The following is a 21,774-nucleotide window of genomic DNA, read 5'->3' as shown; positions in this document are numbered from 1 at the left end:
ATCGCTGTGATTTTTGAGCACCCTGATTTAGGGTAAGGGGAAGGTGGTAACAGCTCCGAGCTTTCTGGGATGTTGTAATTTTCAGGTTTGGGCTTACTGTCTTGGCTGGGGATGGTAAGAAGAGGATAGGTGGGGGTTTCCCAGTTGGGTTTTATGAGCTGACCTGAAAGAGGAGGATGCTGCATTTGATAAGAGTCTCAGAATTCTGGGATGTTCTTTCCTGAGTTCCTTATCCTCTGTGCCCTTCGCTTCCTCCTTCCCTGGCATTGGCCCCTTCACACAGCTTGATTTCCAAGGGTGCTTCTTTGGAGTAATTGGAAGTGGGTGGAGGTCATCAGAAAAGGCTTCATGGAGGTGAATTTTGAGTAAAATTTTGTAAGACAAGGTTTGATGAAGAAGGAACAGGGCGTTTTGGTTTGGAAACACAGCTTGTCTAAAAGTTTGAAGGTAGAAATAAGCGAGTAGTGTGGGGGAAATTGATCAGGTTTTCTTGAAAGGAGTGGAAAACATTGTCAAATAGCAAGAACCTAGGCTAGAGCGATTTGCCAGCACTTTTATGTATGTATTAGTTGGGGGTTGATGTCACAAAGGATTATAAACCAATACAAGGTTGTTAAGTAAGAGGCAGGGTGGTATAATGAAAAGAAAATGGACTTCGGAGTCAGAATGTCATAGGTTCAACTCCATATTTAGTTTGACCCTGGCGAAAGTTGCTGAATCTGAGGTTTGGATTTCTCGTTTGTAACAGTTCCGCAGTTTTCTTGTCTGCAATAAAGGTGAAAATACCTACCTCATTCATAGGGCTTTTGTGGGGATTTAAGGTTCATTCTCACATGGTGTGAAAGGACCTGCATAATGCAGTGTCATGGTAGATCTCTGTCAATATTAATTGCCTTTCCTTCCCACATGAAATCAAAAGGAACACTTGTTGCTTTGGGATTTTGATTAGCAAAAGGGTAAGGGGGCAGAGTTACTTGGAGACTGTTCTTGCAGTCTGTATGTAAAGTTCCCAAGATCTCGAGTAGGGTGACAATAGTGGAAAATGATAGGCGGTGTCAAACTTGAGGAGTTGCTGATAAAACATCAGTAGGATTTGGTGAGTGAGGAAGTGTGTTGGAAAGCGTACAGGCTTTGTTGTTGAACCAGGCTTGAATTCTGACTTTGTCACTTAAAACTGTATGACCCTGGGTAAGTTGCTTCACTTCTATTTCTCAGAATAATTCCTACATTGCAGCATTATTGGGAGGATTATAGGTAAAATAGCTACAAATACCTGGCACATAATGGGAGCTCAATAAGTGGAAGTTGCTATGATGACTACTTTCAGTGACTGATTGGAAAAGGTGTGTTGAGGGGTAAGAGATTGATGGAGACAGGAGACTAAAGTCATAAGCTGGGAAAATGAGGATGGCGGAGGTATTGGTAATAACAAGGGCATTGAAGAGGGGAAGGGCATTTCAGTGTACAGGGGAGGTGGCTGTTGAATGTTTGAGTGGGAAGGCTCTTCAGGAAGCAGAATGTGTTGCAGCTGTAGAGGGGGTAAGTCAGCAAGACATGCAGATTTGGGTTAAATCTGAAGAAAGGTGATTCTTGAAAAAAGGCATTGGAGAGTGTAGAGAGGAATCAAAGCAGAGTGTTCAGGACCAAGTACTGAGTGAGTGGTTAAAGGGCCGTGAAAACAAGCTGCAGAAGGTAGAAAAAAATGTGTCAGGGACTTGGGAGGTGAGAAGAGAGAAAGTCCAGTCTTAAAGTAAACAGAGAAGGAAGAATGTAAAATTTAATTATGAGATTGAACAGGGTGAAAATAAAAACTAAAACAGGATTTGATGGGGAGAGAGAGCAAAGCTTTTAAACCTTCTTGGGAGCTCCCGAAATTCCCGCGTGAGGTATACATAGCGTTACAGCATTTGGCGATACCATGATACCCTCTCTTTCTGAAGACGGGCTGCATCTCCTGTGTGTTCTTAAGGGGTCTGCATAGTGCTTCGTGTGATGCTTTAAATTCTCAAGTGAAAGGGAGCTCCAGGCTGTTCTGTGACATTCTGGGTATTGAGGAGCTGCCCTGCTTGGTTTTGTCAGATTATGATGATGACGACTATGACGCTGATTGTGAAGACATCGACTGCAAGTTGATGCCTCCGCCCCCTCCTCCCCCAGGACCGTTAAAGAAGGATAAGGACCAGGATGCTATTACCGGTGGTAAGCAGAGACTGGTTACTTTTGTCTAAGGAGCAGGTTCCGTTTCCTAGCCCAGGCCTTTGGCATCTGCACAGGGGGCTTTTAAAATGAAGCTACTGGCAAAGGATACAACTTCTGGAAGTGATTCATACAATTTTCAAATTTCTGTACGAAAGGGAAGTTTTACTTTTAGAACGTTTGGCATCAGTATTTTAGCATGTGCTCAAGAAAAAATTGACGTCAGTGATTCTCAAATCTGGCTGACCCTCAGAACACCACAAGTCTTTGAAAACATACAAATTTCTGCCTCTCACCCCCGGAAGGTCTGATTCAGAAGATTTGGGGTAGGCCCCAGGGATTTCAAAGCGTTCCCCAAGGAATTTCTGAAGCAGCTGATCTGCATACTGGTATCTGGAAGCTCCCTGTTTAGATGACGCTCTTGAAAAGAAGTGACTCAATAGTGAGGGCACTCTAGAATGTGTATGGATCCTATCGAGCCAACTACCAGGTTCAGAGATTTCAAAGACAGGGTCGTCAGTGATCATCTCATCCGTTCCTGTGTCTGCAACAGCAGCCAGCCTGTCCTAGGCTAGAAGGTGGGGGGAGAGCAGTGTCTTTGATCCTCCTGTGTTTTGAGGCTTATGTTATCCTCAATTCCTCCTGTTAGAGTCATTTCCTTTTTAGTCTGCAGGCTAAATAGCATCAGTTAACTTTATGTCATAGAGCATATTCATGCCAATAATTTCATTGTTTTCTTGTGGTCTTAAAAAAATTCTCCAGCTTATGGGTCCCTGAACCGGACATGATAGGCCTGACTGGTACAAAAGGGTTATAGAATTTTGCTATTGGTCACATTCCTTTCACTTGACATACCTACGGAAATCAGTCAAATGCAGTAAGTAATAGTGTCTGTTTTCTCTCATCATAACCCTAGGGTACCCGTTGCAAGGTGAGTTGGGGATGGTGGGAGATACTCAGTTTGAGTGAATTTTCTGGGTTGCATATTACTGGTAATCTGGGTGCTTGGAACTGTATCCCCTGCCATTGGGCCCTGCATATCGCCTAGAGTGGGTGTTGGCTGAATTCGTGGAAATATGCTCACAGTTACATGCCAAAGGGGTTTCTCTTCCTTGTTGCAGTGTCTGAGGATGGAGAAGGCATCATCTTGCCCTCCATCATTGCCCCTTCCTCTTTGGCCTCAGAGAAAGTGGACTTCAGTAGTTCCTCTGACTCAGAATCTGAGATGGGACCTCAGGAAGCAACACAGGCAGAATCTGAGGATGGAAAGCTGACTCTACCATTGGCTGGGATTATGCAGCACGATGCCACCAAGCTGTTGCCGAGTGTCACAGAACTTTTCCCAGAATTTCGGCCTGGGAAGGTACTTTCTATGGAGAATACCCACATTGCAAAGCACTGACCTCTTCTAAATACTGAGTTCTGTTCAGAAGCTGAATATAGAATGGATGAGATCGAGCTTTCCTTATTCAATGACATTATATCAGGTCTTTTTTTAAAGTTGTGTGTACGTTGCAGCACATGTGATTTATACAGTTCTCATTAGAAATTCTTTGTTGTCTTAAAAAAGAACCACTCTAAATTCCTAAGGGGCATGTCTTAACTTTTGGGGTAGATGTCATAAGTGTGAGTTCAGCACTCCTTGATCCCTCCTTGTTTGTTGAGTAGATCCCTTCCTCGAGGGAGTTTCCAGACCCACTTGCTGCTGTTTTCCTATCTGACACTGAGTCTGACACAGTAACGTGTTCTGTGTTCTAGGTGTTACGCTTCCTACGTCTTTTTGGACCAGGGAAGAATGTCCCATCCGTTTGGCGGAGTGCTCGGAGAAAGAGGAAAAAAAAGCACCGCGAGCTGCTACAGGAGGAGCAGATCCAGGAGGCGGAGTGCTCAGTAGAATCAGAAGTCAACCAGAAGTCTTTGTGGAACTACGACTACGCACCCCCACCTCCTCCAGAGCAGTGCCTCTCTGATGATGAAGTAGGCAAAATTGCGACCTGGGGTTAAGACCGACGAGGGGAGCAAATGAGTTCTGCCTAGCTTATGTCCAAATTGCAAATCACACCTTAGCAGGACGAGTCCTGTGCTGATTATCGCTGAGTAGTCATGAGTTCAACCCCAGTGGTGGCCCTTCTGTTGTAAGAGAAAAGTTGGGGGCAGGCAGACGGTAATACACACACTGGTGAATAGGACAGTTTGAATGATAGGCTCAGTGTGCCATGAGGTACCTCATTATTTATATGCGACCTCCAGTCCAGGCCTGTTCAGGAATCATCTTTATAGTTCCTCTGAGTTCCCCGCCTGCCTGTCGACTCCTTACAGCCTTGGGACATGAGGGATCAGGAACTCCTTCTCCCCTTCTTCTGTTACAGATCACAATGATGGCTCCAGTGGAGTCCAAGTTTGCTCAATCAACTGGAGATACAGATAAAGTGACAGATACCAAACCGAGAGTGGCTGAGTGGCGTTATGGGCCTGCTCGACTGTGGTATGATATGCTAGGTGTTCCTGAAGATGGCAGTGGGTTTGACTATGGCTTCAAACTGAAAAAGATGGAACATGAACCTGTGATAAAATGTAGAATGATGGAGGTGAGCAACATGTCTGTCAGGACGGCGTCGGTGTGCCCGGGCCCTTTTGCTGCTACTTGACTCTTCTCAGTTGGGAAGGTAGTGGGTGGGGTTTCTCTGGTGGGAGACAGGCGGCTCGGCCTTTTGCTGGCTGTGGTGTATCACCCTGGCGACTTGGCCCGTTGCTGTAGGACTGTGTTTGTGAACCGAGTGCTGTGCTAGACTAGGAGGAGGAGGAGGAGGCAGATCTTCCTCCATTATCAGGTTCTTCTGTCAAGTCAAGGAGCACATTTGATGTGTCTGATGTGGGATTTGAGGTGCAAACTTTGACCGGTGACCCTTCGGGATTGTTGTCCCTTCCCTACACCTACAGGACTGTAAGAAAGTCGAGGAAAGCAGCAGCACTGATCTTCTGGCTGATGAAAACTTCCTGATGGTGACACAGCTGCATTGGGAGGATGACATCATCTGGGATGGGGAGGATGTCAAACACAAAGGGACAAAACCTCAGCGTGCCAGCCTGGCAGGCTGGCTGCCTTCCAGCATGACGAGGAATGCCATGGCTTACAACGTTCAGCAAGGTGTGCCCTGTGTCCTGTGTCCAGCATGCTGTCCCCCACCTAGGGCACCCCGAGTGGGTGTAGCTGGGGTCTTGGCTGCTGCTGTGGGCCAGTGACGTTGTGTGGGTATGAGCCCTGATTCTAGTCCGTAATGACTTTTTTACACTGTTAACCGAGCTGGGATGGGACTCTGATTTCCCATTAGGAAAATGGGAAAACCGCTTTGAAGTTAAAGGTCTTTCTGAACTATAACAGTGCTTTATCTGTATAGTCCACTTTTGTTTCCACAGCCCCTTTGTCTTTATCATTCTAGAATTTGTTTTGTGTCTGCTTAAATATGGAAAAAAAAGGTACACCAAGTAGAAAACTTTGAAAATGCAATATAGTGTCAAAAATCACTGGTAATCCTATCCAGAGGTTATCACCTATTAACTTTTTGGTGTATTTTGTTTTTGATTTTCTGTCTTCTGTGTGTGTGTATGTAGGTGAGCTCATTTCTGTAGGTACAGTTTTGTATACTGTGCTTTTCTCTTAATGTAAATGTATGTCATTCACAGTTCTTCATAAATAATGTTTAATGCTATGGGAAGCTCATTTTAAATGGAAAAAAGATATTAAGTGGCATATTTAATATCCTTGTATAAATGAAAACGCACTATACAAACATAGAAAGCTGGCCAGAAAGAAATATACTACAGGGGTCACGGTGGTTATTTCTGGTTTGTAAGATCACAAACTAGTTTAGTCTTCTTCTTTATACCTTACTCTATTTTACAGTTTTTTCTCTTAATCTGGATGACTTATAATTTGGGGGAAAAACAAAAATGTCGTATTTTTTAAATCTAAGAAAAATTTCTTTTCTCCCATTCTGTCTAAACGCTTTATTGGTTGCATAGTATTCTTATATGGATGTTCTCATAATTTACAAATGATTAGTGTATTACTAATATATATTTTACTATCATGGTTAAGCATATCTTACCATGTTATTGATTACCATAATTTATTTCACTAGCCCCTAATTAAACAGTTGGTCATTCATATTTTGACTATTGCAAAAAATACTGCCATGAGCATTTTTGTGTGCAACATTTTATTAAAGCGAGAAATACACTATCTGTTAGGTTACTTTTCAGTAACGTGAGTAACTCTAATAATTTGCTCCTTGTCCCTTTGCTGGAATCATGATTGGAAGGAGTGTAAATGTTTTGTCTGTTACTGTTTCTTCCTTGTGGTTTTTTTTTTAAAGATTTTATTGGGGAAGGGGAACAGGACTTTATTGGGGGAACAGTGTGTACTTCCAGGCCTATTTTCCAAGTCAAGTTGTTGTCCTTTCAGTCTTAGTTGTGGAGAGTGCCGTTCAGCTTCAAGTTGTTGTTCTTTCAGTCTTAGTTGTGGAGGGTGCAGCTCAGCTCCAGGTCCAGTTGCCGTTGTTAGTTGCAGGGGGCGCTGCCCACCATCCCTTGCGGGAGTCGAACCGGCAACCTTGTGGTTGAGAGGATGCACTTCAAGCAACTGAGCCATTCGGGAGCTCAGCGGCAGCTCAGCTCAAGGTGCCGTGTTCAATCTTAGTTGCAGGGGGCGGAGCCCACCATCCCTTGCGGGACTCGAGGAGTTGAACCGGCAACCTTGTGTTGAGAGCCCACTGGCCCATGTGGGATTCGAACCGGCAGCCTTCGGAGTTAGGAGCAGGGAGCTCTAACCGCCGGAGCCACCGGGCCAGCCCTCTTCCTTGTGTTTTGACTAGGTTTTGCAGCCACCCTGGATGATGACAAGCCTTGGTACTCCATTTTTCCCATTGACAATGAGGAGCTGGTATATGGACGCTGGGAGGACAATATCATTTGGGATGCTCAGGCGATGCCCCGACTCTTGGAGCCTCCTGTTCTGACCCTTGATCCCAATGATGAGAACCTCATTTTGGGTATGGTACTGGCAGGGCCAATGTTCCTCCTCCATAATTGGCAGTTAGCTTGCTGCTGATGTCAAGGGACAGGAAGAAATCAGAAGGATTGGAAAGGTCAAGACTGGAAGCTTCTAGGTAGCAGTCTGAGAGTACATAGTTGTAGTGGTCTGTTTCTAGAATTTGTGTTGTTTAGGAAAAACTCACCATGTGGGAATGTTGGAAAGTAGTACCTTTGAGATGTCAGGAGTGTAGTTTGTTGGTTCGAGTGAATCACGGAGTAGAAGTGGTCTGGCATGGGGTGACAGATCTGGTTTGTACCTGCAAAGGTATCAGCAGGAAAGGTGGCTCTTCAGGGAAAGCAACTCCAGAGGGACTTTTGTTTCCTCCTCAGAAATTCCTGATGAAAAGGAAGAGGCCACCTCTAACTCCCCCTCCAAGGAGAATAAAAAGGAATCATCTCTGAAGAAGAGTCGAATTCTCTTAGGGAAAACGGGGGTCATCAAGGAGGAACCACAACAGGTCTGTGAAGGGAAAGGGGACTTGGTGTTTAGAACAAAGAAAGGTACTGGAGGAGGGAAGTCTGACTAAGGTTTATTTGATGACCTGTCATTAGAACATGTCTCAGCCAGAAGTGAAAGACCCATGGAATCTCTCCAATGATGAATATTACTACCCCAAGCAGCAGGGTCTCCGAGGTACCTTTGGAGGCAATATCATCCAGGTAAAAGGAGCCTTTGTTTCCTGTGGTGGATGGGAACCACCCATCCACCACATTGTTCTGATGGACGTTGTTCTGATGGGCATTGTTCTGATGGACGATGTGGGTAAGTCTTGCCAAGGCTGGAGGTGGTATATAATTTGAACCCTTGTATTTCCTGTCTTAGCACTCAATTCCTGCTGTGGAATTACGGCAGCCCTTCTTTCCCACTCACATGGGGCCCATCAAACTGCGGCAGTTCCACCGCCCGCCTCTGAAGAAGTACTCCTTTGGGGCACTGTCTCAGCCGGGTCCGCACTCAGTCCAGCCCTTGCTAAAGCACATCAAAAAGAAGGCTAAGGTATGATGGAATCCCAGTTAGGGAAAAAAAAATCTCTAAAAGACATTAAAGTATAAATTGGGAAATGAACTAGATATTAGATGATACTAGGAATTATTATTTCCTCAGCTGTGATAGAATGTTGTGGTTATTTAGGAGAATGTCCTTATTCTTAGATGCATGTGACAACACCTAAGGGCAAAGTGTCGTGATGAGTGCAACTTTAAAAAACGGTTCAGCAAAATCTAGAGAGATAGTTATAGATAAAACAAATATGGCAAAAATATAAAGAGTTAAATCGAGGCTATGGGATGATAAATGTTTATGTGTTTGAAAATTTGTGCAATGAAATTGAAAAACACAAGGCAAGGTAAAACTGTTTTTGGTGTCATTGTCTCAGAGTGAGCAACATCAGTGCATACAGTTGTTGTCCTGTCAGGAGCTGGACTGTATTCTCTTTGTTGTGAGCAGATGAGAGAACAAGAGAGACAAGCTTCAGGTGGTGGAGAGATGTTTTTTATGCGCACACCTCAGGACCTCACTGGCAAAGATGGAGATCTAATTCTGGCAGAATATAGTGAGGAAAATGGACCATTAATGATGCAGGTTGGCATGGCAACCAAGATAAAAAACTACTACAAGCGGGTGAGTCTCTGCTCCGAAAAATTTTTATTCATACAGCTGTAGTTAGATCTCCAGTGATTATCTGTCACTATGTATTTTGTGTCTTTTATATGAATTTCTTGGGAGAAAGGAGTGGTATCTTTTTTTGGAGTTAGTAATATTAGTAAAATGCCATGCTGACGGAATAGCTTGTGTAGGCTTATTGATTATGTTCTGTGATAGTAATTAGTTCTGCTGTTTTCCTTGTAGAAACCTGGGAAAGATCCTGGAGCCCCAGATTGTAAATATGGGGAAACTGTTTACTGCCATACATCTCCTTTCCTGGGCTCTCTCCATCCTGGCCAATTACTGCAGGTGAGGAATTCTTCCCTAAGGAAATTGACAGATGAGGCCCAAGTCAGCCCAGCAAGAGCCAATTCTAGTTGATTGAGATACTATTCATACATCAGTTATGAGGAAGATCAATATAGTCCCCCAGTTTGTTTTGGTCTCTTTTTTATTCAAGCTGGCTCCTAATTATTCATAAGCTAAATTTAAAATTATTGTTTCAAAGTACACATTGGCAAGAAGTCCAGAAACATGTGGGTGGCATAGGGAAGTCAACCTGGATTGATAATTGACTTCATTTTAATTTGTGTGTGTAAAATTGGTATGTTTGGTTATATCAGTTGTCATTTTGAGTATTGAACCACACCTGAACTGAGCAGTCCCCAGCCATAGTGAAATGGTTTGTTTCCCCCTCTTTGTTCTGATGGATGGAGAGAGGCCCTCTGGTAACCTAGCTTTTACATATTTCATTAAGGGCAGCTATGGAGGTCCACAGATGATGTGAGGCAATCTCACTAGCACTTTCCTTCCTTTGGCCTCCACTTTATTTTTCTTAGCAATCTTAACCACTTTCCTGCTTTAATACCATTATTGTGCATTCTCCAAAAGCGTCTGCAAAGTCTTTTTTTCCCTTATCCTTTCCGTCTATAGTCCTTTCCAACCATATCTTGAGTATTGTTTTTATACTATTCTTGGCATTCTTGCCCCGTAAGTTATTTTCTACATTTCACATTTAGAATTTTCTTTTCACATCCATATGTTGAAGTTCCTTCTTCTTTCCACTTTTCTGATTTTCTGAGAAATCTTTCCTTAGAATCACAGGCTCCTTGTGCAAGTTGATCCCTGTCTGGCTGCTACTTAAACCAGCTGAAATGTCTCTGTCCTGTGTGTTTAATCTGTCTTCTCTAGCAGGCTTTCTACTTCATTCGTTGCTTTTTGGTTTTTTATGAATTTATTTAACAGATGTTTTGATCTTACCTGCATTATGTCAGAGTCTATGCTGGTGTCTAGGGTAGCTAGTGTAGTAGTTGTTAATTTTTAAAGTGATTTTCTTGTGTAATCTTCATAGCAATCCTGTGAGGTGTAGGCATTTTAAGTATGTAGATGAGGAAAATTAAGCTCAGAGATACTATCTGATGTCATACCATGAATAGCAGAGCAGCCAGTGTCAATTTGTATCCAGATCCTTTAGCTTCCCCACTGCTGACTCTTAAAAATAGCCAGTGGGTAAAAAACGATCTGGGGAGGCTGGATGGCTCAGTTGGTTAGAGCCGGAGCTCTGAACAAAGTTGCCGGTTCAATTCCCGCATGGGATGGTGGGCTGCGCCCCCTGCAACTAAAGATTGAAAACGGCGACTGGACTTGGAGCTGAGCTGCGCCCTCCACAACTAGACTGAAGGACAATGACTTGGAGCTGATGGGACCAGGAGAAACACACCGTTCCTCGATATTCCCCAATAAAACTTATATAAGAAAAGGATCTAATCCCATTTGCTATTCCATATTGGAATTTGTTTATATTGCTGGGTAGATCTTAGATGGCTTAATGGACATGAAGAGCCCATAAGCTCGATTTTCCTTTGTCGTTAGTCACTGACTTTCCTACGGCTTCTCTGTATATAACTTCTGTGTTTTCACTTTTGCTAGGCATTTGAGAACAATCTTTTTCGTGCCCCAATTTACCTTCATAAGATGCCAGAAACTGATTTCCTCATCATTCGGACAAGACAAGGTTACTATATTCGGGAATTAGTGGATATCTTTGTGGTTGGCCAGCAGTGCCCCTTGTTCGAAGTTCCTGGGCCCAACTCCAAAAGGGCCAATACACATATTCGAGACTTTCTCCAGGTAAGAATGAGAGGATAGGGAGGGAATCAGGAAGCACCTGAAAGGCTATGTGTATTTGGAGGTACATCAGGAAAGAGCAAAACACATAAAGGCTTAGCAGGGAAGGCGCCCTGGTGAGGGCTTGCATCCTTTACTTGCTACATGAAAGCACTTGGTTTGTCGGGCAGGTTTTCATTTACCGCCTCTTCTGGAAGAGTGCGGATCGGCCTCGGCGGATCCGAATGGAAGACATAAAAAAGGCCTTTCCTTCCCATTCAGAAAGCAGCATCCGGAAGAGGCTAAAGCTCTGCGCGGACTTCAAACGCACAGGTCAGCAGCACTTGGTGGCTGATTACTCGTCCTCTCTGCCTCTTTCCAAGGAAGGAATTGGGGCTTTCAGTTAAAGGATAAGAATGCAGCTAATAAACTAGAAATAGCAATTGACAGTCATCAAAAGGAGGGGGTAGCAGATCATCTCCTGTTGGGAGCTTGGATTACTTTTTGATTTTGCCTGCCAGGAAATTCAGCACGATTGCCGGATGTCTTATGTGGGACTTGGGAAACCTAGCGGCTGGGCTTTCCTTGGCCAGGCAAGCTAACTGTGGCTAGGCCTGGTACCTTCTAGGACATTGCTTGGTTCAGCCTTAGTTTGCTGTCCCTGTTGCTGTCAGTAAAGGGCCTTTGGAATTCAGAGCGGGTCATTCTCTTCTAGGAATGGACTCCAATTGGTGGGTGCTGAAGTCTGATTTTCGTTTACCAACTGAAGAGGAGATCAGAGCCATGGTGTCTCCGGAGCAGTGCTGTGCGTACTACAGCATGATAGCTGCGGAGCAGCGACTGAAGGTGCGCGCCTGCCTCCTAGGCATTGCCTGTACCTCTGAGTTTTTCCAGAGAGACCAGATGAACACTGTTCTCACTGGTTGAGAAGCGATGGTTACTAGATTAGTACCAGTGATTTGCAAGCTCTACTCTGTGTGCACCGGTTCTGGGGGAGCTACAGTGTAGCTAAATACCAGTGGAAAGCTTCGTGAGGGTCTTGGGGCATATTGTTTTGCCTTGAACACGGTTGCTCATCCATTTGGGTGGCAACTTTAATCTTTGCTTTATAAGACAGGTATGGAAGCAGGGAAAGTACTTCTCAGTGGTTCTCCACAGCTTGCCAGGTGGTCAAAGATGATGGCGGTGCTCCACATGTGGTTTAGAGAAGCACAGCTGCTCAGGATACAATAGGCAAGGTCTGGTTATGGTGGGATAGTGCACCTCCGCCCCACTGGGTTCACGAGCATCTCTATTGAGCTTCCAAGGGGACTTAACCGCCCATGTATCAGCTGGTAAGGTCCTTGAAATGTGGCGATGCATCTTCTGATACCTAAGGAAGTAGAATGGTGAGAGATACACCGAGGACTTTACAGAATCCATTCTGTATGCAACTGTGCTTTGATACTCTCTACTTGCTGTTCAGTTAAACTTGTGCTTTGTGTTTTCCAATTCATTGATGGACGAATGGATGGATTTGTCCTCTTCCAGGATGCTGGCTATGGCGAGAAGTCCTTTTTTGCCCCAGAAGAAGAAAATGAGGAAGATTTCCAGATGAAGATTGATGATGAGGTGAGGTTTTTTTTAACTAACTTTTATTAGTGCATCCCATTTTTCCTTTCAAAAACAGCTTGTATCGAGATGTGACTGACAGAATAAACAGCCCATATTTAAAAGTGTACTATTTGGTATGTTTCATGTATGTTTATACCTGTAAAATTCTCAGGATAAGATAATGGGTGTATCTGTCACTCCCAAGAGTTTCTTAGTGCCCCTTTGAAATTCCTTTCTTCTCTCCACCGTCCCTGTTCTTTTGACAACCACTGGTCTGATTTCTGTCACCATAGATTAGCTTGCGTTTTATAGAATTTTACATAAGCAGAATCATATGGTATATACTAGTTTCTTTTTTTCAATTGTGGCAAAATGTGCATAATATAAAATTTACCATCTTAATCTTTAAGTATACAGTTCAGTAGTGTTGAGTTCATTCACATTGTTGTACAGCCAATCTCCAAAATGCATCACCTTGTAAAACTGAAGCTTCAGTAGCCATTAAACGATAATCCCTAGTCCTCCTTTGCCCAGCCCCTGGCAGCCGCCATTCTATTTTCTGTCTCAATGAATTTTACTCCTCTAGGTACCTCACCTAGAATCAGTGGAATCAGATTCCACTGGAATCAGACAGTATTTGTTTTTATGTGACTGGTTTATTTCCTGTAGCATAATATTCTCAAGACTCATCCATGTTGTAACACGTCAGAATTTCCTTTTTAAGGCTGAATAATATTCTATTGTATGGATAGACCACATTTTGCTTATTTATTCATCCATTGCTGGCCATCTGGGTTGCTTCCACCTTTTAGCTATTGTGAATAGTGCTGCTGTGCACACAAGTGTGCAAATACCTGTTCAAGACCCTGCTTTCAATTCTTTTATATAACTACCCGAAAGTGGGATTACTGGATCATATGGTAGTTCTAATCTTAGGTGTTTGAGGGACATCCATACTGCTTTCCAAAGCAGCTGCACCATTTTACACTCCTGTTCGTGGTATATGAGAGTTTCAGTGATTCCAGACTCTTGCAAACCCTTGTTATTTATTGGTTTTTTGATAGTAGCCATCCTAATGGGTGTGAGGTGGTATCTCACTGGGGTTTTGATTTGCATTTCCCTGCTGATCAGTGACGTCGAGCATCGTTTCATGAGCTCCTTGGCCATTTGCATGTTTTCTTTGGAGAAATGTCTATTCAAGTCCTTTGCCCATTTTGGAATCAGGTTATTTGTTTTTTGTTGTTGAGTTGCAAGATTTTTTAAATATATTTCTGGATATTAACCTCTTATTAGATGTCTGATATAGAAATATTTTTTCCCATTCTATAGGTTCTCTTTTCACTCAGTTGTGTCCTTTGAGGCAGAGACGTTTTTAATTTTGATGTACTCCAGTTTATCTAATTTTACTTTTGTTGCTTGTGCTTTTGGTTCTGTATCCAAGTAATCATTGCCAAATCCAGTGTCACAAAGCTTTCCCCTTATGTTTTCTTTTAAGAGTTTTATATTTTCAGTTCTTATGTTTAGGTCTTTGATCAGTTTTGTTAATTTTTATATATGGTGTATGGCGAAGGTTCAACTTCGTTGTTTTAGGATATTCTGTTTCCCCAGTACCATCTGTTGAAAGTATACATTCTTTCTTGTCTTTTCTCTTTAAATCTAGAATTATGTTGAGACTCATCCAGGTTGTGTGTGTTAATAGTTTGTTACTTTTTATTGCTGCATAGTGTCTCACAGTATGGATGTACCACAGTTTGTCTAACTAATAACCCATCGAAGGACATTTTGTTTGTTCTCGGTTTGGGGCTATTATGAATAAAGCTGCTGTGAATATTTATGTGTAAATCTTTTTATGGACATCTGTTTTCTTTTTCTTGTGTGAATCCCTAAAAGTGGAATTGCTGTGTCATATTCTAATTTTGTGTTTAACTTTTGGAGGAACTGCCAGAGTATTTTCTGCAGCGGCTGCACCACTTTCACTCCCACTAGCAGTAGACGAGGGTTGCAGTTCCTCCATGACCTTGTCAATGCTTGTTATTTTCCAGTTTTTTTATGGCCCTTGTGGGTGTGAAGTGGTCTCACTGTGGTTTTCGTTTGCATTTCCCTAATAGCTAAGGATGTGTAGCTTCTTTTCATGTGCTTATTGGTCATCCAGATACCTTCTTTGGTCAAGTGTTTGTTCATCTCTTTCGCCCATTTTTATTTTTAATTAGTTGCTGTTTTCTTATTATTGAGTTTTGAGAGTTCTGTATGTATTCTAGGTCTGAGTCCTTTATCAGGTAAGTGATTTGCAAAGATTTTTCTCCCATTCAGTGGCTTGTCTTTTAATTTTCTTAACAATGTCTTTTGAAGAGCAAAAGTCCAACTAATCAGTCTTCTCTGTTGCTTGTGATTTTGGTGTTGTAGCTAAGAAATTTTTATCTAACTCAAGGTCACAAAGAATTTCTCTTATGTTTTCTTCTAAAAGGCTTATTGTTTTAGATCTTATGTTTAGATCTGTTTTGAGTTAATTTTTTATAGAGTGCACGCTATAGATTAAGGTTCTCTGTCTTTTTTTTTTTTTTTTGGCATTTGAACGAATGTCCGGTTAGTCTAGCACCATTTGTTAAAAAGTTGAATGATCTTTTAAAACAAAAAGTTGATCATATCAGTCTCTTGGGTCCTTATTTCTTTCAGAAAGAGGTACTTAACATGATTTACAAGGATCTGTATGATTTGGGTCTTGTATATAACTCTAACCTCCTCTCATCTCCTTTCATTGCCCATCTTGTACTCTAAGCTCCAAACACTAAAGTTCATTCAGTTTCTTAAATTTCTTTCTGTTGCCTTCCAGGATTTTGTAACTGCTATTCCCTCTGCCTAGAATATTTTCTAATTTTTCCTGACCTTCATCTGCAAGTTATATTCTCTTGGAAGCTTTCCCTGACTCTTGCCCTCACTTCTGCCCTTCATTCAGATAAGACCACCACCATCCTTCTCTTCTTTATGGACGTGTAGCACTTCTTACTTTCCTATCATGGCAATGATCATGCAGTATTGAATTTGGTTAGTTGGCTGTCTCTTCCTCGTAACATGAGGTCCGTGAGAAAGTAGTGCTGATCTGTGGTAGATGCTCAATGAATGAATGAATGAGTGAGTGGAGTGAGTGAATGATTGTAAATGCATTCAGGCAGAGCAAGTAAAGAAGCATCATTGTACTATTTTTTTGAGGTCGGAGTAAAAAATGAGTGAATGTCTAAGAATTCTAGAAATTAAGTGTTCTGTTGAATGACCTTCAAGACTGAATCTTGAATAGAGAATTGGCCACTTTCTAGCTCATCGTGAATACTCTTGACTGATCCATGTGGACAAGCACATTCCCCTTGTCTTAATTCCCAGATTGTTTTGTGGGGTCAGTGAACACTTTAGGGTCCCTGGAGAAGACAGGCCCTTCGGACCAAACGAGTGGCAGAGGTAAATGGTCTTTGGTTTAGTGCTGTTGGGGTTGGGGCCAGTGCTTTGTAAAGCACGCTTCCTGTCTACTTATGAGACTATATAAGTCATTCTAAAGAACCCATTTGAGCAATTGGACAATCAAATGCAGTCGTCAGTGTAATTCACCTCTTTGAGTATCATGAGGGTGGGGTCCACACTGCCTTTGACCACTCTAGTTAAGCCCAAGGGATGGGGGCGGGCTGAAGGGTTGCCACTATGCACATATTTCTTCTTACGCTGTCTGAGATCTTGACCTCTATTTAACGACGTGATTTAAGTACCATAGGAAAGAAGAATAGCAAGCTGAGTACTGGGCGGCTCTATGTAACTGTTGATCGTTGTAGAGAGTTTAAGAAAGCATCCAATTGTACAGTATTGTAATTATTCCAACCTTCTGAGTATGGCTAGACATACAGCAAAGTTTCCCACAGCCCTTAGGATCTTTCTCTGCACCTCAGGTCCGCACCGCTCCTTGGAACACTACAAGGGCCTTCATTGCTGCCATGAAGGGCAAGTGTCTCCTGGAGGTGACTGGGGTGGCAGATCCCACTGGGTGTGGTGAAGGATTCTCTTATGTGAAGATTCCAAACAAACCAACACAGCAGAAGGTAAGACTGTCTGAATTTCTAGAAGGTGAAAATCAATTCTAGAGGAAATGGAGGTTAAGGAGTGGAGATGAATGGGGCAGAGGGTCTGGAAAGCAGTGACGTTGACAGGAAGAACTTAGATGCGTCCTCTAAGGAGTTGAACTTCATGGGATTCTTACCTGTTTTCTTTTGTTTCTGAGGTAGGATGATAAGGAGCCTCAGCCAGTGAAGAAGACAGTGACAGGAACAGATGCAGACCTCCGTCGCCTGTCTCTGAAAAACGCCAAGCAACTTCTCCGTAAATTTGGCGTGCCTGAGGAAGAGGTCGGTGTGGAAAAGGAAAACTTAGGGGCTCCTAAGGGCTTTGTCTAAAGAGGGAAAAGCGGGGCGGCAGATGGAAGGAACTCTGAAGAATTTTGTGGTGTAGGTTTTACTGGACTGGACCTTGGGTACTTTTGCAGCAGTTAACTTTCCCAAAGCTTTCTGTGTAACCTGCTTTGGGTGATTTTTTTTCTTGTCTATCTGTGTAACCGTGTACCTTGGTTTGTCCTTGAATGGCTTGTGTGTATGTGTGTTTGTCTCTCTTGTAGATTAAAAAGTTGTCGCGCTGGGAAGTGATCGATGTGGTCCGTACAATGTCAACAGAACAAGCCCGCTCCGGAGAGGGGCCCATGAGTAAATTTGCCCGTGGATCCAGGTTTTCTGTAGCTGAGCATCAAGAGCGTTACAAAGAGGAATGTCAGCGCATCTTTGACCTACAGAACAAGTACGTTTTAGTGCTAAAGGAAATCCAAGCCCGAAAAGCGGGATGGGGGGGTGGGGGGAGTGCCAGACACCATTATAATGACTAGGAGGTCACCTAATAATGAGTAGGTGGTCAGGTATCTGAGATTCCAGGGTGGTATCTGTTTATAAGACTGCTAGACTACCTGCTAGACTACCTTCAAAGCAACTTGACAAAGGTTTTGTATGTCAAGAGGTGCTAGGTTTGAGCTTTGGTTCTGTGACAACTTATGTAGTTTCTTTGGGTCTGGCAGCCCAAAGAGAGTGGAGGTAGGAGATGGGTAGTGTTTTTTCTGAAGGCTTGCTGGTGAGAGGATGGTAATGCCCTACTAAAAATGAGGAGTGTGCTGATTTGTTTCTCAGGCTTTCTCGAGGAATCCTGAATATGAAATGCTGTACTAATTACATATTTCAAACTTGCCTTGTTGACTAAATATCTAGGAGCACTTTTTACAGCTTTTCTGTTGAGGGCCGCATATCTTAGTGGATTTTGAGTATTCCTTTTTAAGGTTGATTTCCCAATTTCCTACTCTTGCCTAAAACCGTATTTCTTCAGCTCTTTCTGCACTTTAATGTTTTCCCTCATCTTAATCTAACATTGCTTTCTTTTTAGGGTTTTGTCATCAACTGAAGTCCTATCCACTGACACAGATAGCAGCTCAGCTGAAGACAGTGACTTTGAAGAAATGGGCAAGAATATCGAGAACATGTTGCAGAATAAGAAAACCAGCTCTCAGCTGTCACGTGAACGGGAGGAGCAGGAGCGGAAGGAACTACAGCGGATGCTACTGGGTGAGGGCAGTGGCTTCACAGACAGCCAGATTAAAAAGAGAAGGACCAAAATAGTGTAATAAATAACTTCAGACTAATAACTGAGGCAAAGCTGGAAGCAGACAAGTAGGGGATGAGTGTAGAAAAGCCTGGAGATGAGGTAGAGATGAGATTACTGAAAACTGGGCTCTGGGTTTGTCTGTGAGCACAAATTGAAGAGATGCTGCCAATCTCCTGCTGCCTCTGTCTGTGTCAGGCCTGGCCAAACCAGGGCTTATCAGTGCTGTACGTCAAGTTAGCTTTCTGAGCATTCATCCTAGAGGGAAGCATTTTTAATACAGAATCTGTGGATGAATTTGAGGGGTTGTAGTTTTTCTCCAACTCTCTGAAATCACATGTAAAATTCTGTGCAAATGTTCCTTTTCTGAGGAGAAGATCCATGCTTTCAGAAGATTCTCCGAGGAGTCTTAGACCCTCAAAGGAGTTTCAAATAACCAACCAGAAATTGTAGAAGTTGAGGGTGGGGGTGATAAAGACCTGTACTAGTTTGGGATATGGACACTGGGAATGAAAAGAGGAGAAAAACCCAGGTGGACTTAATATTTCTTTTACTCTGGGCTTGCTAGAAACATGGTGGTACCATTGATTAAAGTAGAAATTTCAAACAAAGAAATGGGTTTAAGAAGGGAAGGTGTAATGTGTGGGGTTTGAGGTCCCCATGACCCTTTCCAGAATGGATGTCAAACAGGCCATGGAAAACTTAGATGTAGACACTGAGAGAGAGAATAAAGGCTGAAGACAAAGGTTTAAATGACTATTCTCACTCATAATAGTTCTTCCCTTTGTTGCCTTCTCTCTGAAAAACTTTGTATAGTTTTTTTGTCCTGATTACTGTGTGGTCCTGGACCAGTGGTATTTACACCACATGGGCATTTGTTATAATAGACATGCAGGGTCTCACCCTCACCCCACACCTACCGAAGGAGAAGCTGTAGTTTCATGAGATCCTCAGGTGATGGCTATTTATTCAAATTAAAGTTTGAGATGCATACTCTAGGCCTTAGGACTCTGAACTTGTTTCTGTGGTGCCATTTTTCCCCTTGGCTGCTTGGGTGCTTTTCTTTAATGTGCTCACCACTGCTCCCCGCTTGGATTTTCCTCTTGCACTGTTGCTCAGAGGAGTTCGTACAGCTTCTGCTCTTCTGTCCCTTGTAGCAAATACGCAGTTTTCTGAGATCCTTTCAGAACTTTTTGGACTTCTAAGAATGGGAACTTTGGCAGTGGTAAAATGAAAGCAGGAAAGGACAACTCGGTATATTTGGGGGGCTAGGGGAACTTTAATGCTTTCTGTAGAACCATAGTTTTGTGTGGCATGTTGAGCTTCAGGGTGTTCAATCAACCCCAAGAAAATGGCCATTGGGGTGGTAGGGCGAATGTGTGGAAATTTTTTTCTGCCTTGCAGCAGCAGGCTCAGCAGCATCAGGAAACAATCACAGAGATGATGACACAGCTTCTGTGACTAGCCTTAACTCCTCTGCCACTGGCCGTTGTCTCAAGATTTATCGCACATTTCGAGATGAAGAGGGGAAAGAGTATGTTCGCTGTGAGACAGTCCGAAAGCCAGCTGTCATAGACGCCTATGTGCGCATACGGACCACAAAAGATGAGGAGTTCATGTGAGTTTGGCTCCCCCCCATCCGTGGTAAGGATGATAAGAATGGTGGGGAGTGGGGTGAGGGTGGCTACTTGAGTTATAGCGACAGGATTCCGCACAGGTGTCCCTGGAAGGCTGTTAATTGGGAACTATCTTGCCTTTTAGATCTTTGGGTTAGAACAGCACCAAATTACAAGGAGAATTCCAAATCTGATGCCAAACAAAGGCGGATTTTCAGTCCTCTGCGTTTTGGCTGTTTGGTTGGCAAAACTCTTCGGGATCACTGTCATTCTGAGAGAGGCGCCACTCTGCAAATGGAAGGCTCACGAGTGGGGCAGATGGGAGTGGCCGGTAGCATTTCATTTCAGTATGGGTGGATTACTTGAGTTGAGAGATGTTTAGCTCTTTGGACAGTGCTCTTGGTTTAGATTTGCTTATGGTCCTGTGATGTGTTTTTTCCCCTTGTTATCCAGTCGAAAATTTGCCCTTTTTGATGAACAGCATCGAGAAGAGATGCGAAAAGAACGGCGGAGGATTCAAGAGCAACTGAGGCGGCTTAAGCGGAACCAGGAAAAGGAGAAGCTTAAGGGTCCTCCTGAAAAAAAGCCAAAAAAAATGAAGGAGCGCCCTGACCTAAAAGTAAGCGTAGTGTGGCGTGATGGTAACTACCAAAGCGAAGGTCCTCTTATCTTGTGGCATCCCCCCCTTACTTGAAGTGAGCACATTCTCATAGAAAGCTAGTTTGAATTGATGGGACAACTTGGGTATCTTCAGCACTAGAATGACAGGTACCAACAGCACCAGACCTAACCTGGTGCCGCTGGGTGTCATTTCATACTTCATCCATTGGAAGTATTTTCTAGGAGGTGAGGTAGGTTTAGTGGATTTTTTTTACATGTATGTTTCTGTACCTATGTACATATGTGTACATGCATATATACACATAAACGTCTTGTTTTAAAATTATGTGTATTAAAAGAAGCAGCAGAAGCAAACATGAAATACGGGTTGCTTTGCATAACTCAGGTAGGATTTCAGAGGTTATTGTGCAGCGTAGCTATAACGTGCACCATAAAAGGAAGTACCTGGGATACATTGAGAAGAGCCGTGGACTTGCAGACAGAAGATTGGGATTCAGGGCTGGTTTGCCATTTAATAGCTCTGTGACCTTAACTTCTCCAAACCTGTTTTCTATAAAAGCATACCTGTCTCAGTGTTGTATAGTGCATAGGGAGCATTTTGTAAACTATGAAAGTCCCTGCAGATACAAACTATTGTTGACACATACTGCAGTCATTACAGTATTTTAATGTCCCTTCTTGTATATGACCTTATATGTAAACACATACAGTACTGGCGCCATTTTGCAGGTGGAGCTGGGGTCAGTTGTAAACTGAGATGGAGACTTGGTATTGAGCCTTTTCCTTGGGGCTGGGAATATGTCCGTGTTACCGAATGCAGCCATGGGCTTCCAACATCCTTTCTCCTGCATATTTAATATTTTCATAGTTTACTATTAAAACTGGGTGTGGAAATCCTCTCCCTTTTCTTTCTTACTTGATTTTTTAAAAAAGTATTCAGTGTCTGGGGCCGGCCCGGTGGCTCAGGCGGTTAGAGCTCCATGCTCCTAACTCCGAAGGCTGCCGGTTCGATTCCCACATGGGCCAGTGGGCTCCCAACCACAAGGTTGTCAGTTCAACTCCTCGAGTCCCGCAAGGGATGGTGGGATGCGCCCCCTGCAACTAAAAAAAAAAAAAAAAAAAGTATTCAGTGTCTGGATTTTCTTGAATGTGTCATTTTCACTTTTGTCCAGTGGCTTCTGGTTGAAAGGTGTATAACAATTCTTTGAGAACAAAAGTTCTGAGCCTGCCTTT

At 43.1% G+C, this 21,774-nt stretch overlaps 1 protein-coding gene across 11 annotated transcripts in view; it reads left to right on the top strand.

The window, feature by feature from the left end:
* Positions 1-21,774, top strand: part of TAF1 (TATA-box binding protein associated factor 1) — an 82,117-nt gene that overhangs the window by 2,346 nt on the left and 57,997 nt on the right. For 8 of the 11 annotated variants that reach the window (XR_004423162.1, XR_004423160.1, XR_004423159.1 and 5 more), the window contains exons 4-24: positions 2,080-2,199; positions 3,318-3,559; positions 3,955-4,173; positions 4,566-4,784; positions 5,137-5,344; positions 7,071-7,247; positions 7,621-7,748; positions 7,843-7,950; positions 8,114-8,287; positions 8,738-8,911; positions 9,140-9,244; positions 10,865-11,065; positions 11,233-11,374; positions 11,757-11,887; positions 12,572-12,652; positions 16,564-16,713; positions 16,897-17,016; positions 17,283-17,458; positions 18,089-18,267; positions 19,709-19,922; positions 20,374-20,539. Coding sequence is in view for 5 of the 11 variants with exons in the window: in XM_033107362.1 (XP_032963253.1) it covers positions 2,080-2,199; positions 3,318-3,559; positions 3,955-4,173; positions 4,566-4,784; positions 5,137-5,344; positions 7,071-7,247; positions 7,621-7,748; positions 7,843-7,950; positions 8,114-8,287; positions 8,738-8,911; positions 9,140-9,244; positions 10,865-11,065; positions 11,233-11,374; positions 11,757-11,887; positions 12,572-12,652; positions 16,564-16,713; positions 16,897-17,016; positions 17,283-17,458; positions 18,089-18,267; positions 19,709-19,922; positions 20,374-20,539 (3,434 nt within the window). In the remaining 6 variants the exon portion in view is untranslated. The remainder of the gene's footprint in view (positions 1-2,079; positions 2,200-3,317; positions 3,560-3,954; positions 4,174-4,565; positions 4,785-5,136; positions 5,345-7,070; positions 7,248-7,620; positions 7,749-7,842; positions 7,951-8,113; positions 8,288-8,737; positions 8,912-9,139; positions 9,245-10,864; positions 11,066-11,232; positions 11,375-11,756; positions 11,888-12,571; positions 12,653-16,563; positions 16,714-16,896; positions 17,017-17,282; positions 17,459-18,088; positions 18,268-19,708; positions 19,923-20,373; positions 20,540-21,774) is intronic. The other 3 variants (XM_033107413.1, XM_033107402.1, XM_033107372.1) reach the window with 2 other exon arrangements.

This window comes from Rhinolophus ferrumequinum, chromosome X, assembly GCF_004115265.2.
Source record: "Rhinolophus ferrumequinum isolate MPI-CBG mRhiFer1 chromosome X, mRhiFer1_v1.p, whole genome shotgun sequence".
NCBI classification, from domain to species: domain Eukaryota; kingdom Metazoa; phylum Chordata; class Mammalia; order Chiroptera; family Rhinolophidae; genus Rhinolophus; species Rhinolophus ferrumequinum.
The sequence above is the reverse complement of the archived record's forward strand: the minus strand, read 5'-3'. Positions and strand labels throughout refer to the sequence as shown.